Raw genomic sequence first — 18,762 nt, 5'->3', positions numbered from 1 at the left:
TGGCAGCTGACTCGTCAGTGTGTTTGGCAGCTGCCCAGACCCACCTCACTTCGTTTGTACATGATGTGTAGCAACATTGGCTGACGATTACACAGAAGTTGTTAATTTTCATGTAATAGTGCAATATCACAAATCTCTGGAACAACACAACAAATAATCAAATAATGAAGAAGTTGCATTATAATACAGCATAGTACCGAACAGTCCGAAAAGAGACAAACAAACATCAAAAGATTTGTCTACAGCAGAAACAAATTGGTTTCCCAACAGCCCATGTCCATTTATAGAAAATTAAGCTAGTTTGTTTTCTTAAAAAAAAAGGTAAACAAGTTTATTAGCTAGTACTTGGCATATTTGGCATACAATTACAAAACAATAATAGGAAACAGAAATGTTTACAAAATATGTAAAAAATAAATGTTTTGCTATTTAATTCATCAAAAAAAGGCATTAGCCTTAGGGTAAACCAGGGTAAGCTGCTGGGTAAGACTCTCCCTTTAGAATATCTTACATTTAGTTTTATAATAACAAAGTTGCAGTCCGTTATGATTTAATTACCCTCTAAATGTGTTGATGTTTTTAAATGTGTACATATTATATTAATATTCAAATTACATATTTGAATATATAATATAAATTTTTCTTAAGGGGGGGGGGGGGGTGTATTACCCCGGTTTACCCTACTAAGCAGGGGTCTAAAAACAAAGTTCACAGTCTTATTTCAGAGTTCAGTAACAGCAACAGGGGAATGTTTGTGACTAATTCTCTGACTCGACAACTCCTCAAAACTCAGACTTGACACTCAGCGAGCTCTCGTGCGTGCCCTTCAAGTCCCCGCTGGTGGCCGAGACACCCAGCTTGTCCCGGCGAAAGAGTCGCATGACGGTGCCGCGGAACTTCTCCGCCCCGAACAGGTAGACCAGGGGGTCCATGGCGCCGTTCAGGCAGGTGAGCGAGGAGGTGAGGCGGTTGGCCAGGCTCAGGCCTCTCCGTGTCTGGCACGAGGCGCCCGGGTGGCCGTGGCCCAGGATGAAGGTGGCCCTGCTGGCGTGGTACGGCAGGAAGCAGACCACGTAAATGAGCATGACCAGGCCGATGGTGCGCAGCGCCCTCAGCTTGAGCGCCGGGTCCAGGCGGCAGCCTCGCCGCAGGCTGTGGATGATCAGCAGGTAGCAGGACAAGGTGAGCAGGAAGGGCGGAGTGAAGGCCACGGCCAGGGAGACGAGAGCGCGCTGCGACGCCTTCTCCCGGTACAGCTGCAGGCACACCGTCACGCCATCCACCTCCGCGGTCTGGCGGGTGACCAGCAGGGGCGCCATGGAGATGGTGACCAGAGTCCAGAGGGAGAAGCTTATGATGTGAGCGTAGCGGGCGTGGCGGATCTTCAGCGATCGCACCGCGTGCACCACGGCCAGGTAACGGTCTCCCGCAACACACGCCAAGAAATAAAGGCTGGCGTACATGTTGACGTAGAACAGGAAGCCGGCCACTCTGCAGGGCACCTCGCCGAAGGGCCAGTGGCCCCCGGCGAGATGGTAGGTGGCCCTCAGTGGCAGGATGATGACGTAGGACAGGTCCGCCACGGCCAGGTGGAGCAGGAAGACGTTAGCCGGGGAGGAAGTGCCACGTTGGTGAGAGAAGATCCAGAGGGCCAGGCAGTTGCCGTTGAGAGCCAGGAGGAAGACCAGGATGTAGAAGCCTCCAAACAGCATGTTCTCCATGGTGTTGTCCACCGCTGCACAGCCCCCCGACGACTGGTTGGACAGCAGGGAGGGGATGTCGAACGTAGCGTTACTGTTCCACTCCATCCTATCTGAGAAGACAGAGAGATGTTAAGAGACATTCTGTTTTATACCTCAACATAATGCAGGTCCACAGAGAGATGAGACATTCTGTTTTATACCTCAACATAATGCAGGTCCACAGAGAGATGTTAAGAGACATTCTGTTTTATACCTCAACATAATGCAGGTCCACAGAGAGATGTTAAGAGAGATTCTGTTTTATACCTCAACATAATGCAGGTCCACAGAGAGATGTTAAGAGAGATTCTGTTTTATACCTCAACATAATGCAGGTCCACAGAGAGATGTTAAGAGAGATTCTGTTTTATACCTCAACATAATGCAGGTCCACAGAGAGATGGAGATTCTGTTTTATACCTCAACATAATGCAGGTCCACAGAGATGTTAAGAGAGATTCTGTTTTATACCTCAACATAATGCAGGTCCACAGAGAGATGTTAAGAGAGATTCTGTTTTATACCTCAACATAATGCAGGTCCACAGAGAGATGTTAAGAGAGATTCTGTTTTATACCTCAACATAATGCAGGTCCACAGAGAGATGTTAAGAGAGATTCTGTTTTATACCTCAACATAATGCAGGTCCACAGAGAGATGTTAAGAGAGATTCTGTTTTATACCTCAACATAATGCAGGTCTACAGAGAGATGTTAAGAGACATTCTGTTTTATACCTCAACATAATGCAGGTCCACAGAGAGATGTTAAGAGAGATTCTGTTTTATACCTCAACATAATGCAGGTCTACAGAGAGATGTTAAGAGACATTCCAGTTTACATCAAGGCCAAGAGAATAATCAAAGACTCTAGTTACCCAAACAACTGCCTCTTTGAACTGCTGCGGTCAGGCAAGCACTATCGGAGTCTCATGGCCAGTACAGAGACTCAGAGAGCTTCTATCCCCAGGGCATCAGGATGCTCAATGACAATGACACTATGTAACAACCCATCATCTACACAAGATGGCACCATCTACACTCACTGTACACACACACACATCCACATGTACACACACACTTTAAACAAACACTCAGCTACCACTCACTTTAGACACTTTAACACACTTTATATTTATCTATTATTAAAGAGATTTGCACTACATCCATACCTCATTTGCACCCTACCCTAAGTTTTGTACCCCATCCCATTTCTGCATTGTACCTCACTGTTACTAATTTTACTCTGTGTTGTATATTGTATATATGTTATTGACTTTACTTACTTCAATGGCCGCCAACAACGATTATATATATACGTGTTTGTTCGACAACCGTTAAACGCCAAACACGTATATATACGTTAATTGATCGTTATTTCTTTTATTTGATATTTCTATTCATTCCAGGCACACAGACTCAGGGTTAACATGGGGAATCATCCTGAGAATGCCAAAGTGCAATACCGGCCGCATCCAGGTAGACGGCGGTATCGAGCACCCTTTGTAACCTTGTATCTTGGCCTGTGGAACGGCCAAATGTCTCGGGTTTCATTTGACCTTGTCAGGCGAGGAGAACGGTTCTCCCGGTTCCATTGAAGCGTGTCAAATATCCCTGATCCATATGTTGTGGTGGATTATGCCGTGGACCAAATGGACATTGGATTTACCAGATGGCGATCAAACTATTGGAATATTATTTTTGGAATACTCCCGATCACAGGTAAGGACGATTTGACGTACATTTTAGCTTGATCCTGCAATGCTTTTATACCGATCGTGCTGATAAGCGTTTTTAGTGTTCAATACGAATGCCGTTACTGAAATCAAATAATCAGAAACGACCCCCGCCCCCCCTTCATGCATTCATGATGGAACATAATACCTATGATATAGATTTGATTTAGGAATAATAGCGTGTACAGGCAAGAAACTGCAACGTCTATAGTGGAATTGACGTATGAGGCTATAACTCAGCATTTCGGGAATTACCCAAGACTGCTCTAAAAACCGGTATAACACAGGAACGTATGGATGGAAAAATTTATTCTTTTTCACATATTGAACGATAGATAGGTGATGTGAAATGGGCCATAGTATTGTATCCATAGCTATAATATAGTTATAGCTCTACAAACAAGGTGATACACTCCTATCTTTTAAAGCAGGGGTAGGCAACCCTAGGCACGTGTGCCTGCATAGGCACGCAGGGGCATTTTCATAGGCACAGGGGGCAGCATAAAAAAAATATATATATATTATAATTTTTATAATTTTTATTTTTTTGCTTTGAAATATTATAGTGAAATATTTTGCACTGTTGTCGCATTTATCTAGTTGAAATCCTCCCACAGGTTCTTTTTGCTACCACATATTTAATTGAGACCCTTTATTTGTTTATTATTTCAATTTAGCTGGAAATACATTGCTACATCATTCAGTAACATTTGCAGAGCCTTATAACAAAAACATTATTACGGTCACCATTGTGACCAGTGGGATTAATCAACAAATTTTATTATTTATTTTTCTATTTCATTGAACATTGCACATGTTAAAAGCCATTTTTTTTTACTCAAAATGTGAGTATTACCAAGTCAACTTGTGTTCTTAAAACAATGACAATAAACATAGTTTTATTAGGTTGAAATAATGTGGTTGTGTACTTATTTTTCTGTTAACTTATTATGGATTGAAAACTGAAAACCTTAATGCACAGTAACTGAACTCAATATTTTTAAGTTCTGGTAACTTATTATTATTTATTTTTTTACAGTGTAGTCTTGCGATCAATCAAAACTTATCTACACGATATACCTCACATTCACCCTCCATTCACATCCTGGTGTTCTCCATTAGGCCTGTAGGTGGAGCTATGACAGCACACGTACAGTACACACACCGATGGTGTGTAATGTGTCCAAAAATGAATGGGCAAATGTGAGTGAAATGGTCGCACTGTATGCAGCTGTTTGTCTGCATTGCATTCCCCCCTCCCACCCAACTCAGATTTAGGGTTGATACAACCATCATAATAATATTGTTAATAATAACAATAACAATGTAATAATGTAAAAATTATCATTAAAAATAACCGATTATGAGAAAAAAAATTACGATGCATGGCATATTGTTGAGGCACACTAGTTACAACTATATTTCAAACAGGCACTCCATGTCAAAAAGGTTGCTGACCCCTGTTTTAAAGCGTGGCAGTGCTAGAGCGGGGCCCTGTCTAATTCCCGGCGGTCAATGAGTTAATAACTTTATTTCTTTTTTAAACTTGAAACATCTCAACGTAATGCAGGTCCAAAGGCTCAGTTTTATCTGAGCCAGGATGAACTTTTCCATCTCATCTTGCTGTCATTAACTGTGCAAAAAAATCTACAAATTTGCGCTCTCTTTCCAGGGAAAGGGGTGGACCTTCTCTAATTCACTACCTGCATTTGGCTTTGCATTTGAGAGGGACTGTATTAGTGACTGTATTAGGGACTGCACAAGAAGTGTTTTTGACTTCTGGAATAGTTGTCTATTCAGTTAAGGGTTTAGTCAGTGGTAGACACCAGTGACAGGGAATCAATCATACATACACCTCTCAACACACACGCACACACTCATGATTTATTTACATCCACACATTACCCGCAGACAAGGGACATAAATAATGCGATGCTTTCAGATATAAAGAGCCAGACAGTAGCAGACAAAGACAGGAGGCAGAGAATATATTTGCCACGGTGTCAGACTCACTTGATGTGATGAGACCTCACTGGCTCAGTGTGATGTACAGATGACTAACCCAGTTATGATCCTGGACCAAAATTCATAAAGCTTCCCAGAGTGCCGATCTGGGGTCAGTGACCAGGAGCACTTGTCGTAATGATCTTCAACAAAACTAATAAGCGTGGAGCTGACTCTAGATTAGTAGCCCCACTTTGAGAGGCTTTGTGACTAATAATGACCCCTGACCCACAACCAGACTCCCAGCTATAGACACTCGGGGGCAGCATTGAATTCAGACCAGCCAAACCCACCAGTAGTTATTAGATGCCTGGCCCTAAACCTGACAGGTTGCTTGGCTCATATACTCATAATATTATTTTGTCTGTGTGGATTGTCCTCCTATACATATTTAATGGCAAACCTGCATTGTAGAGAAGGTTTTACTTGCACATATCAACCCGGTAGTAGCATGAAGAGATTTTCAGGGAAATGTATGAGAAATGTGGGGCTCGTTATATTATTATTTGTATTTGATAATATAATTATCTGTTGACTTTTGTGAGAATTATGATTTTTTTTCAACAATTTCCTCCTTAACAGCTTTTAGTTAAACATTCACTAAGAAACTCCACAGCTATAGAACTATAAATAAATCACACGTGGCCACGTCTTGAGTGAATGATGGAAGAAACAACACAACTCACCGTCACGCACTGACTGTTAATTATTTCAAAAGGTCACCTATACTCCCAGAATTAACACCCAACTCCCAGCAGTCCTCAGAGGCTTGTGAGCGACACGCAGTTAAAAGGCAGGACACTCCAATATAAGCAAAAGTCCTTTAGTGAATCCTTTTATGTTGAAAAACAACAGTCCTCCTCGGGTGTGATCTTAAGTCACAATATAAGGGTGGATGTGCCTGTCAGAGTGATTATTTCATTGGCACCCCCCTTTACCCCTCTTGGCCATCGCCTACGAAGTATTGGCTCAATCTTAAAGAAACACTTGGTGCCAAGATAAAGAAGACCCGCCTCCAACCCCCCCCCCCCCCCCCCCCCCCCCCTTTGCATCGGGTGCTGTATCTCTGGAGAGCCACAACAGTCATGCTACCACCACTGACCTCCAATACTGGACTCTCTGTTTTTACCCTCCACACATTGTTGACTCTGTGTCTCAACTCAAACTGGACAAGGACAACTTGTGTTGGTATATGACCTCCAAAAAAACAACAACCCACAATAAAGCGTTGTCTTTGTGTGGAACAAAAGGCCTGTAATAGTAAAATAGGCCTCACTAGCCAGCTGTAAAGAGATAGTGAACCCTTGAGAGACGCAACATCTGCCGTCATGGAGAATCCAAGAACAATACAAAAAAAGAGCTGTTAACAGGAAGAATGTTATTCCACCTACGGACCGGAGGGGAGGGGAGTGTTCAGGGAGGTCACCAGGCAAAGGATCCACATTGAAACAATAAAACTACCGCTTAAATTAACACTGTACAGTTATTTTGGCTCCGCTAACAGAAACAGGCTCATCCTGGGAGATAATCAAGACAAAACAATTAAGAATGAGCTGAAAACCTTTATCTTGACGGAGCACCCAGTGCTGTTTTCACTCACGCACTGTTTGGAGACTTTTGACCCATAAGGAGCTAGGCAGATGTAGCGGCGTGGCTCCTTGCCATGTGTGTGTGTGTGTGTGTGTGTGTGTGTGTGTGTGCACATGGACTGAATGCAACACCAAGTGGAACCGTGGCGAACATGCTGGGTAGGGCCGTTTCTCAGCCAATCCTCCCGACTCCCGCGGCTATCAGGAGCACAAGTCCTCTAAAGAAAAGGCAGCTGTCCCTCTGGGGGGAGAACAAACCGAAAGCAGCACAGTTGAATACAAAAGCTCCCGAAAATAATACTGATCCCCTAAAGCTTAATCCTGAACAGGGACAAGCTCAGAATCATGCCTCCGTCACTCTGTGTGTATGTGCAAATCTGTGCAAGCATTAACCCTTTCACTACCACACTACCAAATGGTTAACCCTTTCACTGCGACTATACAGAAGGTTAACCCTTTCACTGCCACACGACAAATGGTTAACCCTTTCACGATCACACTACAGGTTAACCTTTCACTACAACACTTAGTTAACCGTCTGTAGTGTGGTAGTGAAAGGGTTAACCTTCTGTAGTGTGGTAGTGAAAGGGTTAACACGAGAAATGTGCTGGCAGTGAGGAGAGTAAGAATCTTTGGATCAGACTTTAGAGAGATTAGCCAAAGCGGTTCATTGTGGTCAAACGTGACCGCTGTGCTGCCAGCTCTGCACTCTGTCTCCTCTGAGCTACAACTTCTGTGCGACGAAGTAAAATGTGACATTTAGTAATTAGTTAGATTGCAAGAACATGCCAAGATGGATCCACCTACTGATCATCCAGCCACCCTCCAGCTGATAGATTGCAGGCTGTCGGAATCAGTCAAGAGAGTAGAGGCAGGCCATTTGATTTACACAAGTTAACACAAATTAAACTTCTCAACTTCACAAATGTATTGGAAAAACAATCAGTAGGGAGTACATTTGAGAGGTTTCACTGAATTTATTCAGAAAACCCGCCCAGAATAAAACAATACATTGTTAACAAGCAACGGTAAAAACTCACATCTATGGACCCAGGCTTTCAGTAAAGTGTCTTTTGGAGTACTGATCATCAAAGACATCTCAATTGCTTTACCAAAAATGTGAGAGAAAAGAACTTACCCGCACAAATTGAAAGTTCTTTGAAGGGTGCACAGCTTGAAGGAAGGCTGCCCAGCGAGGGAGTAGTTATTAGTAGTTGAGCCGCTGCTCTACTGGAGGATGGAGAACAATAAGCGCAGCAGTAGAGGATTGGACAGCAGCTCCTCGCCCCCCTGTTCATATGTGGAGCAAAGTGAAGACTAGACCGGGAGTCACGGCGCAGAGACACCAGGGTCACTGACAGAAGGAATGCCGTCCTAGGCGCCCTTTTGCTCTCTGTCAAGATGTTCCTGGAGAATGAGACTGTGGCTCTTTTTGTCCCGTCTACAAATTTGATAACAGAAAAGCGAGTCCCGATGGGAGGCATTCATTTGAACCTTGACCCCACCCTTTCTTCTGCGTCCCCTCTCCTCTGAGGGCCACTTGTGCGCCCAACAATAGCCCGAGTCAGAATAAGCGCCACAATTTTAGCCGCGAGGAGAAAGAATGGCATGCCTCAGTCGCAATGAGTCGTCGGGGTATGAAACCATGGAAACGAGGCCTGGTGGTTTATCAAATGCCTTCAGCATGAAGCCCCCCTCCCCCTCCCCACACACACACACACGCATGCACGCACCCCTCCACTATCCATCAATAGATAGAAGATGGACTGTGCAGTTAATTCAGTGGTTTATGACTAAAGTCTCAGAGATGATCCTTTGTAGATACCCTGTTCCAAAGTGGGCCCCCATGGCCCCCTTGGGAGAGCAAGTGAAAAACAAGAGCGGGAGGGAGGGGGGCATGGGGAAAACAGAGGCCCTTATTGGTTTCTTCCCTCCTGGGGGCCTGGGGGGACGCTGAATTGGTCTGCCCAAAATAATCAGTCACATGGCCATCAGACAGATGTGGCGGGGAGCCCCCACTGGCTACGAGAAGATAATATTTCTTTCATACATGGAGATCACAGCTGTGTGTCAGACACATCAAGTCTTTCTCCTCCCAATGGCCTGCAACATCGATATGCAAATAGTATTCTGTAGACTTGAATGAGACCACTATCTAAGCAGGGCTGTGGAGGATCTTTGACAATGACAACATCACACTCGACCCGTTAATTTACTGCCAGCTACTAATTGGGATGGCCCCCACATTTGTTATGTTCCTCCATGGTGTGTGTTTGCCCTCGAGCAAAAGCGTTGCCTCGTGTAACCACGCCCTCCAACGTAAATACATGATGTTTTTCCAAGTAATTAACCAGATGTACTTTAATACTTGAAGGTGTTCTAGAAACGGAACGATTTTGATCAACAAGCAAAGCTCCCTCTGTCTCCATCTCATGCGCCTTTAAACAGATTAACTCACAAATAGACATCAGCTGGAAAAAATTTATTTATTTCTCAATAAAAGCAAAAAAAGAGAGAAGAAAATCACGTCTCAACAAAGACTGCATCACCAAATACATTCTCACCCAAAAAGTATCCAGTATATATTAAGATATTAAGATTAAGATCCGCCAGTCAAAAGGATGTACACACTAAGTTAATTGTTAATTGCATTCGAGCAGGTAGGGCTGCCTCGTTAGATGACACCTGTTGGAGAATTTTGGATTAGCCAATGGCGAGCCAACATACATATTAACCTTGTTGTACCCGAAGCTAGGCTGGTAAAGCTATGCCTCCTAAAGTGTGCAAACGGAAGTACAGGATGTACCGGCTACAGGCTTTCCGGTTTCGACAAAACAATTATAGAAACGTGTGAAGTGCACAATATTTCCTCATTTAATTAAGCCACTGCAACGGCTTTGCCTGAAGAATTTACTACATGACCGGGATGTTCTAGCTTGTTTGCCGACAGGATTCGGGAAAAGTTTGGTCCGTTTGGAGGCAGCTTCCAGGGGAAGTACATACACCGGAAATTCTACCACATACACACTTTCGGCCGTAGTGCTTTACCAGTCTTTATCTCACGGAGGAGATAAAACTGGGAACGAGGTTAACCCGAAGCTAGTTATTGTATTTTTCAGTGCTTCTTGCAATGTCAACGCTAAAGCATCAGAAAGTGTAAGAAACATCCGAAACATTGTTTTGCAAATCAATATCACAACTCACAGTGTATGTACTAGTGTTTATATACTATACTAAAAAGAAAATCTAAATAGTAGGAATTATGCCATGTGTGTTTGTGTGCGTTTACTGGTACAGTTATAGAACTAAGGCACAGTATTCTATTCACGCAGGTCTTCATGGAGCTCAGATGTTGAACCGTTGGTTCTTCCTCACCGCCCTCTCATTGAGGAACATGTTGACGTAGGAGGTTAGGAGGTCGTCCATCTTATAGCCCTTTTCAATTAAGACAGAGAAATAAAGAAAATTTATTAACAAGGAAACATTGTTACATAAAGACCAGCAATAACCAGTTCGAACTCTAGCCTGGGCATTTATTATTAAATACATTTTTAATCATGAATCAGAATCTACAATTTGTCGTCTAAATGAATGATACAAAACCATTAAGTCAGACTTAACACACAAAATGGTTGGAGAATGAAAATGAACATTTCTGTTTCACATTGTGTCACACTTCCCATTATACCATGCAGTCCAATGACCTAACATGTGACTTTTCCATATCTACGCAGATATTGTGATATGCATCAGCATTATGTCTACTATAATGGTTCAAATATCGAATTGGTCACATAATATAAATATCTTGGAATCTGGATTGATGACAATTTCACATTTAAACATCACATCAGGAATCTTGCAGGCATATTGCGTCAAAAGATTGGCTTTTTGTACAGAAACAAAGCCTGTTTCCCATTGACATGTAGGAAAAGGATAAAGGACACTCACCACTGTGTTCTTTATGATATGGTGTATTACTGGTGATGCTACAACACTCACCACTGTGTTCTTTATGATATGGTGTATTACTGGTGATGCTACAACACTCACCACTGTGTTCTTTATGATAAGGTTTATTACTGGTGATGCTACAACACTCACCACTGTGTTCTTTATGATATGGTTTATCACTGGTGATGCTACAACACTCACCACTGTGTTCTTTATGATATGGTTTATTACTGGTGATGCTACAACACTCACCACTGTGTTCTTTATGATATGGTTTATTACTGGTGATGCTACAACACTCACCACTGTGTTCTTTATGATAAGGTTTATTACTGGTGATGCTACAACACTCACCACTGTGTTCTTTATGATATGGTTTATTACTGGTGATGCTACAACACTCACCACTGTGTTCTTTATGATATGGTTTATTACTGGTGATGCTACAACACTCACCACTGTGTTCTTTATGATATGGTTTATTACTGGTGATGCTACAACACTCACCACTGTGTTCTTTATGATAAGGTTGGTTGGTCCTCTTTATCTGACAGACAAAATAATCAAAATAATCAATTGTATTTGTTTATTTATAAAGCCCTACTTGGTAAATTGCCACTTTATCTCTCATCTATGCTGCTCTGGAACACTGGTCCACGCATAACACGCTCCACTGATTTAGTACTAATCTAGAACTAATCTTAGCAAGACTGCTTTCTGTATTAGTGCAGGGGAATCATGCATCTATTACAACGTGACCTAGAACTAAGCACTCTTGTTTCTTTTGGACGGTGTCGATATTTCTTTATCAATAACCATCAACATGTAGTTGTTTCTGCTAATTGGTCTTGCTTATGAACAGTATTATTATTATTATTGATATTTTTCTGACTATGTATTGATGATTGATCTATTGTTTTAAATTGATCGTGTGTCCTGTTACATGTAATGCTCTGTACACTCAGCGCCTTTGAAAATGAGGGTCTCCCTCAATGACTCCTGAGTTGAAATAAAGTATAATACATTTTTTATTATTTAAAATATCAAAAGAAGTCTATATCAATCACCCGGCCCAAGTTCAAACCCATGTTTGTGTGTTTCTTACCAGTGAGGTTTCACACAGGAATTTATTTCCCCTGACCAAGTTGCCCAGAGTCATGTGGAAGTAGGTACTCCCACTGCACCAGTTAGCGATACTGTTGAACGGATGACTCGCCAGGATGTCCTAGAGGAGAGAAATGAGGAGTTGTTCATACGTCATTTATCATTCACGATTGACCCATCTCAAACCCCGCCCTCTTTTCTTGATCCTCCAATTGAGATCGGTCAATTAAAAGAAACCCACTGGGATGCCAATTAAACCGCATGGGCGGTCTGTACCTTGGTTTTGGGGTGGATGATCGTCACTCCTTGCTTGCTGATGGAAATTCGCACAATGTCTGGGAAACTTGGCTCCGACGTTTGCTGCGAAAAGAAGATGAAAGGGTTTATTTTAACCATGCGTGTTGAGGAGGGGAGGGGGGGAAGACAAAGACATCACAGACATCTAAATCAGGGGTTCTCAAACTTTTTTATACCACGACCCCATTTTATTTAGGATTTCTTTTGGCGACCCCACACTTAATCTATTGCGTAATTTCAATGTGGAATTAAGGAATATCAAAATAAAAGCACACATTGTTGAACTTGATCATGCATATTTATTAGAACATTTTATTACAGCACTATGTTATCAATACACATAAATTTTTTAATTATAGTTTTTTTTTTTTTTTTTATATATATTTAATTTACTTGCCAATGCGCTCCGTCACCTACCCGCGACCCAACTTTGGGTTGCAACCCGGAGTTTGAGAACCGCTGATCTAAATGTAGTTTAGGACTGGAGAAACTGAAGGATGACTGAAGTGTTAAATTAGTGAATAGCAGGACCACAGACTTGTTTATTTATTTTATTTTCTGTATAGGTAATGGGCAGAGGTGTATGTACATTTTTTAACATGCATTTATTTTTACATACACCAAGAATAATAATATATATATATGTTTTTGAATTTAGTTTATATATTTATTATCGTCTTTAGGGTGGGAGGGGGCATTTATTTGTGTTCTTCTAGTAAGAAGATCGAGAAACGAGTGAGTGAAGAGATGAAGAACAAAGGGGACAATAGAATGTGAGCCGCTCTGCCTCAACCTGTACCTTCACGTCGAAGAACGCACAGCCAAATGTCGGCCACCGGCAAACAACCTTCAGAAACGCCACCATGGATTCTTCCACCGTCATACCCACTTGTTTGTTGTAAGCAGCAACAATGTTCTGGAAATAAATATAGAAAAAGGAAACATTACTATTCATATCCTTTTGTGGGAGGGGGGCTACAATGCTCTCGGTTCATAAAACGATTCCTCAATACCATTAATGAATTTAATGAAATTCTGAACCCATGGACACTGTTCTCATTGAGCTAAAGTGGGAATTGTACGAAGGGGGAAGTCGGTAGTGATGTATATATGGAAACAGAGTATGTCGCTCAATGTAATATTTACAATCCAGGAAAGAGACGTCTTAAGAGTCACAGGCAATGGATAAATTGTAGAGCTGGGTTTCTGATGACAATTTGATTCAATTTGATTTGATTCAATGTCAATTTAATTAGGCTTGAAGGCACTGGTTTCAGGGGGACGGCACCTGTCTTGGTGAACCGAGTTTCCATAGCAGTTGAACAGAAACTCAGCGCACAGTGAACTAGAGACATCTGCAGGGCAGGAGGCGCGCTAGAAATAACGTTTAGCAGAAACCTTCACACATCCACTGAGAAAAAGGCACACAGTAGATTAACAGATCGATCTTGGGATTTTAAGAATGGATTCGATATAGATGTTTGTGATATATGTTTGCTGGCCCTGAAAGACGACCCTTCTTACCTTCTTCCACTCGTTCTCAGACATGGCCTTCAGCTGGTCGCCGGGCACCAGCTCCTTCAGCATCTTGGGGATCATGACGAGCAGAGTCTTGTCGTTGTTGGCCTTCACCCTGAAGAGCAGAGCCCCGACGTGGATCATGTCCTCCTTGGTGCAAACGTGATATCCTCGCAGGTACTTTGGAAGCTCCTGGAAACCACAAAGACAGACGGGTAAGTCTGGAGGCCTCAGAGTCAGACAGGTAAAGAGACAGACAGGTAAAGTCTGGAAGCCACAGAGACAGACAGGTACAGTCTGGAAGCCACAGAGACAGACAGGTAAGTCTTAGAAGCCACAGAGACAGATGGGTACAGAGACAGACAGGTAATTCTTAGAAGCCACAGAGACAGATGGGTACAGAGACAGACAGGTAAGTCTTAGAAGCCACAGAGACAGACAGGTACAGAAACAGACAGGTATGTCTTAGAAGCCACTTAGACCAGTGGTCTGTAAATTGTTTTGCGTTAGGACCGAAATGACCTCATCCATGAAATTGTGACCCATTGTATCTATAGGACAGGCCACTTCACAATAAAAGGCTTTGACTTGGCTTCTAAATACACGTCAGCCCTGAAGAGCTTTTATTGTAAAACAATCAAGCTGGACCAACAAGCTGCTGGGGGAAAAGGCTGTCTAGTCAAAAAGGAAAAGTATGTATTTTCCTACAGTTTTTGTGTAGATTCCGGCCTTGTATAATAACCACAACAGGGGAAGGTGGCTCATTACAGTCTGAATGGAGTACAATACAAGTAGGCTCCAGGTCAAAGACAACATGAGTGCTATAGAAGCATATCTCTCCCAACAGGAATGTTAGATTATAAAACATGGACAATAGCATCCTCTAGCAGTGGTTCTCAAGGTGGGGTAGGGGGGCCCCGCAGGGGTCCTTGAGGCTTCCGGGGGGTCGCCAGAAAAATGGCAGAAAGTTCGAGTTCAATAATATTTTATTCAATAGAAGGTTAGTAGAGTGAGAGAGAATGTATAAATGGTAAATGGTGCTTTTATCCAAAGCGCTTTACAATTCTGTTCCTCACATTCACCCATTCACTTACACATCGACGGTGGAGGCGACCATGCAAGATGCCAACCTGCTCATTGGGAGCAGTTAGGGGTTAAGTGTCTTGCTCAAGGACACTTCGACATGCTGCCCGGGAGGAGCAGGAATCGAACCGGGAATCTTCCGATTACCAGGCGGCCGCTCTACCTCCTGAGCCACTGTCGCCCCAGACATAAGAATGACTTCTCTTCAACTCTGTACATAGATCTGATTCTCAGTAGTACTAATTTGTATTATTCTATACCCAGTTGAATCACCTGTACATTTGATATTGCTGTTGCACTTTACTGCTACATTTGCACTCTGGTTGGATGCCAAATGTATTTCTGTTGTACTGTACTTGTGCTGTATAATGACAATACATTTTAATCGAATCTAATCTAGCAACAAGTATCTTATCAGATGGGGTCCTGATATGATACAAGACCAGTGTCTTATTCATAATATTCATTTAAAATCTTCTCTTGCAGATATACCCATACAATTATTACAATAAACCGGCTCAAGGTGGAAAGAACCTGAGAAACTCACAATGATGGGAGTGGGGGAGGAAATATCTAATGTCTTTTGTGGTGTTTGTCTTGTTTTTAATTTTTACTTTGTATTTATTATATTTTTTTGTCCTGTGATATCTTGTGTTTTGTTGTATTATTGTATTGTGTTTTGGTTGTTTTGGAAAAAAAATAAAATAAAAAAGATTTGATCAAAAAAACAAAAACAAAAACAAACTGGCTCAAGTTACATCCAACAACCCTTGATGAACGGACAGAAATACTGAAAACTATTTAGATTGTGTCTCAGAATGGACACATTTATAGAAAGATGGAGAATAAGATGTGATAATATAAGATGTGTTTTATGTTTTTTTTTGCATACAGTAATTGTATATGAATATAATGTGTAATACAGTAGTATGTCATGTGTGACTGTGTTGTCCAGTGATCAATAAATATTGATAAAAGTGATAATGACTTGACAATATACAAAATATCGCCTTGTTGACTGACATGCCAATCTGCCTATCGCCAAATAATATGACATTCACCAATGACAGTGGCCGATGTTTACCAGCCAATTTTAATCATATTTCTATGTACAAGAAAACAATGGTATCGGCATTAGCTGTCGGCCAAATTCTCATTTTAAACACTGGTATAGGCACCGGAATATCACAACCGTTGCTTCCCAACCATGAGCTAGACGATGGGATCTTGATGATGAATGCGGGGCCTTATTTAAATGTACCTGAGGGTAATGGAAGATGAGATCAGCCTCTGGGTCTCTACCAGGAACAAAATTGAACCAAAGCTTCCTCATGAAGAACACCATGCAGGACACGTTCGTTGGCCCTCCTGCTATACACACACACACACACACACACACACACACACACACACACACACACACACACACACACACACACACACACACACACACACACACACACACACACACACACACACACACACACACACACACACACACACACACACACACACACACACACACACACACACACACACACACACACACACACACACACACACACACACACACACACACACACACACACACACACACACACACACACACACACACACACACACACACAAATACACACAAGAGGTTTGTTACATTTAAACATGAGGCCAATAAAGGGACCAAAGACATTCCAATGAGATGATCTATCTTTACCATCCTTGACCCTCTTGGATTTCTGCGACCAGTCAGTGATCTGTCTCAGACTGTCAAAGAAGTAGTCTGTGTCATTCAGGCTGAGGACCTGCGGTTGAACACAAGGACAATATTATAGACCGAGATGTCATAGAAACAATATACTTTTCAACAGTACCTCAAGACGAAGAACCATGGAACTCAGTTTCAAGTTTTCAGAGGAACAATGTTTTAAAACGGTATCGTCTAAAGATGATAAGTTAATAAGAGTGTTGTGTTCATACAGTAGGTAAGGACAGTAGAGGTTGAGTACTTTCTTGATTGAATGAATGAATGAATGAATGAATGAATGAATGAATGAATGAATGAATGAATGAATGAATGAATGAATGAATTAATGCATTTATTTACCGTACTTTTCGGACTATAAGCCGCGGCTTTTTCCCCCATTTTTCGACCCTGCGGCTTATATAACGGTGGGGCTTATATGTGACTCGACGTGACCAAACCCGAAAATGTTAAAATCAAAATATTGCTTTTTTGACTGCATTGAAATGTTATTTATCTGTTCCCTTATTTGCTAAACTTAATACAACTTGTAAATGAGTTCATTCTTGTTATTTTTCTGACAGTATTGTGTCCCAATGCTAATTACATATGGTAATTAAACATTAAAACACCTGCGGCTTATAGTCCAGTGCGGCTTATATATGTACACATCATTCAATTTAGCTGCTGCGGCTTATAGTCAGGTGCGGCTTATAGTGCGAAAAGTACGGGTAAACAGATGTTAAAAATACACACAGGATTTAAAACCCAACCATCACATGCATTGTTTGAGGAATTATCACACAATAAAGTCAGAGACTTATTTCCATTGTGGTCCTATTGATCGCATGTGGTCCTATTGACCGTGGTCCGATTGATCACATTCACATTCCAAGTGATTATTCGGCACAAAAGGGCTCGGTTAAAAGAGTCCAAATATATAAAATTACAAGGACAAAAGCAATTCACAGAGTGTCAGGCTGAACCTTGTCTGGTGTTTTGACGAAGATGCTGAAGCCGTCAGCTGAGATCAGACCGAGCTTGTTGGAGATGCTCTTGATGAGGTCTCTGATCCGGGTGCTGGTTGCCACCTCAAAGACCTGAGGGAGGAAGGTGGACACTGAGCCGTATAGGGATTGATCATTGGGAAAATGTATTATCGGCTATTGTAATAATTCTGCCTCATGAACATTGGCTAGCTTTCCATTTTGCAAATTGTTTCATGTTGAGCTATAGATTGTGGATGAATACACACAGAAAGGTACACCATGCCAATGTTCATGCTTTATTTATTTTTTTAAACGAGACGATTTAGAAATGTGTCCATTGGAAATACATTGCAATTTCAAGCGAGGTGGACAGGCCGGAAACAACAATGACGTAACCACTACACCTCCCTATAGGCTTCTCACTCGGGACACAGAGTTAAGAGACGCCGTGCGGGCTCGCTTCCCTGGAGGAAAGTAACAGTTGTGATTGGTGGATGGAGAAAAGAGGATGGGGCTTGAGATAGGTCATTAAACTGTACCTCGTCTGTGTCGTTGGGGAAGTGGATCTTGTGGTAGATCTGGGTGCTGTTCTGCTGGATGGCGTCCACCTCCACCTGGTGGGGAGGCAGTTTTCTGGGCTCCATCCTGTGTGGTGGTGGAGTTGGACATGGTCTGGTAAAAATACTATCCAGTTTGACCCAAATAGAGTATCGAAATTCAATAGTTTTATCGATCGAATTGCTTCAATGCCCTCCATTGATTGCTACGTATTGAAATTGAATAAAAATGTGATGCCTAAGTAGTTCATCTCAGTGTCAGTGAGCCAATAAGCATGTTTGTCCCAAGACAAAATGTACTTTATTAGCCCCCTGATGGGGACATTCAGGTGGTCAAGGAGCAAGGCGATATGCCGTCGGTCACATGATCGCAGAGAAACTTCTGTATCACCACCAGCACGACAACCAACAAGCACAATACACAGCTCTGCATCATTTACATAGTCATGTAGC

The 18,762-nt window shown here is 42.1% G+C and overlaps 2 protein-coding genes across 4 annotated transcripts in view; both read right to left on the bottom strand.

Annotated features, from left to right (window-relative positions):
* Nucleotides 1–641: 641 nt before the first annotated feature.
* On the bottom strand, nt 642–8,287 carry gpr17 (G protein-coupled receptor 17). Of its 3 annotated transcripts, none has more exons than XM_084307396.1 (2): nt 8,208–8,287; nt 642–1,813 (listed from the first exon to the last, which is right to left on the bottom strand). In XM_084307396.1, exon 2 carries the CDS (start codon nt 1,806–1,808, stop codon nt 783–785), a length of 1,026 nt encoding a protein of 341 aa, XP_084163522.1. In that variant the 5' UTR covers nt 1,809–1,813; nt 8,208–8,287; the 3' UTR covers nt 642–782. The 3 variants fall into 3 exon arrangements, with proteins under 3 accessions (XP_084163522.1, XP_084163520.1, XP_084163521.1); XM_084307394.1 differs by lacking the exon at nt 8,208–8,287 and adding an exon at nt 6,167–6,326; XM_084307395.1 differs by lacking the exon at nt 8,208–8,287 and adding an exon at nt 6,167–6,326 and having other exon boundaries at nt 642–1,809.
* Nucleotides 8,288–10,380: 2,093 nt separating this feature from the next.
* The window catches only part of myo7ba (myosin VIIBa), a gene marked incomplete at its 5' end in the record, with an annotated part of 103,962 nt that continues 95,580 nt past the window's right edge, over nt 10,381–18,762 (bottom strand). Inside the window, 9 exons of the mRNA XM_084308396.1 lie at nt 10,381–10,504; nt 12,129–12,248; nt 12,404–12,487; nt 13,224–13,340; nt 13,949–14,134; nt 16,287–16,396; nt 16,737–16,824; nt 17,750–17,863; nt 18,292–18,397. Coding sequence (XP_084164522.1) covers nt 10,415–10,504; nt 12,129–12,248; nt 12,404–12,487; nt 13,224–13,340; nt 13,949–14,134; nt 16,287–16,396; nt 16,737–16,824; nt 17,750–17,863; nt 18,292–18,397 — 1,015 coding nt within the window. The 3' untranslated portion in view covers nt 10,381–10,414. The remainder of the gene's footprint in view (nt 10,505–12,128; nt 12,249–12,403; nt 12,488–13,223; nt 13,341–13,948; nt 14,135–16,286; nt 16,397–16,736; nt 16,825–17,749; nt 17,864–18,291; nt 18,398–18,762) is intronic.

Source organism: Notolepis coatsorum (assembly GCF_963971535.1).
Source record: "Notolepis coatsorum genome assembly, chromosome: 2".
NCBI lineage: Eukaryota > Metazoa > Chordata > Actinopteri > Aulopiformes > Paralepididae > Notolepis > Notolepis coatsorum.
This window is presented reverse-complemented; position numbering and strand designations above follow the sequence as displayed.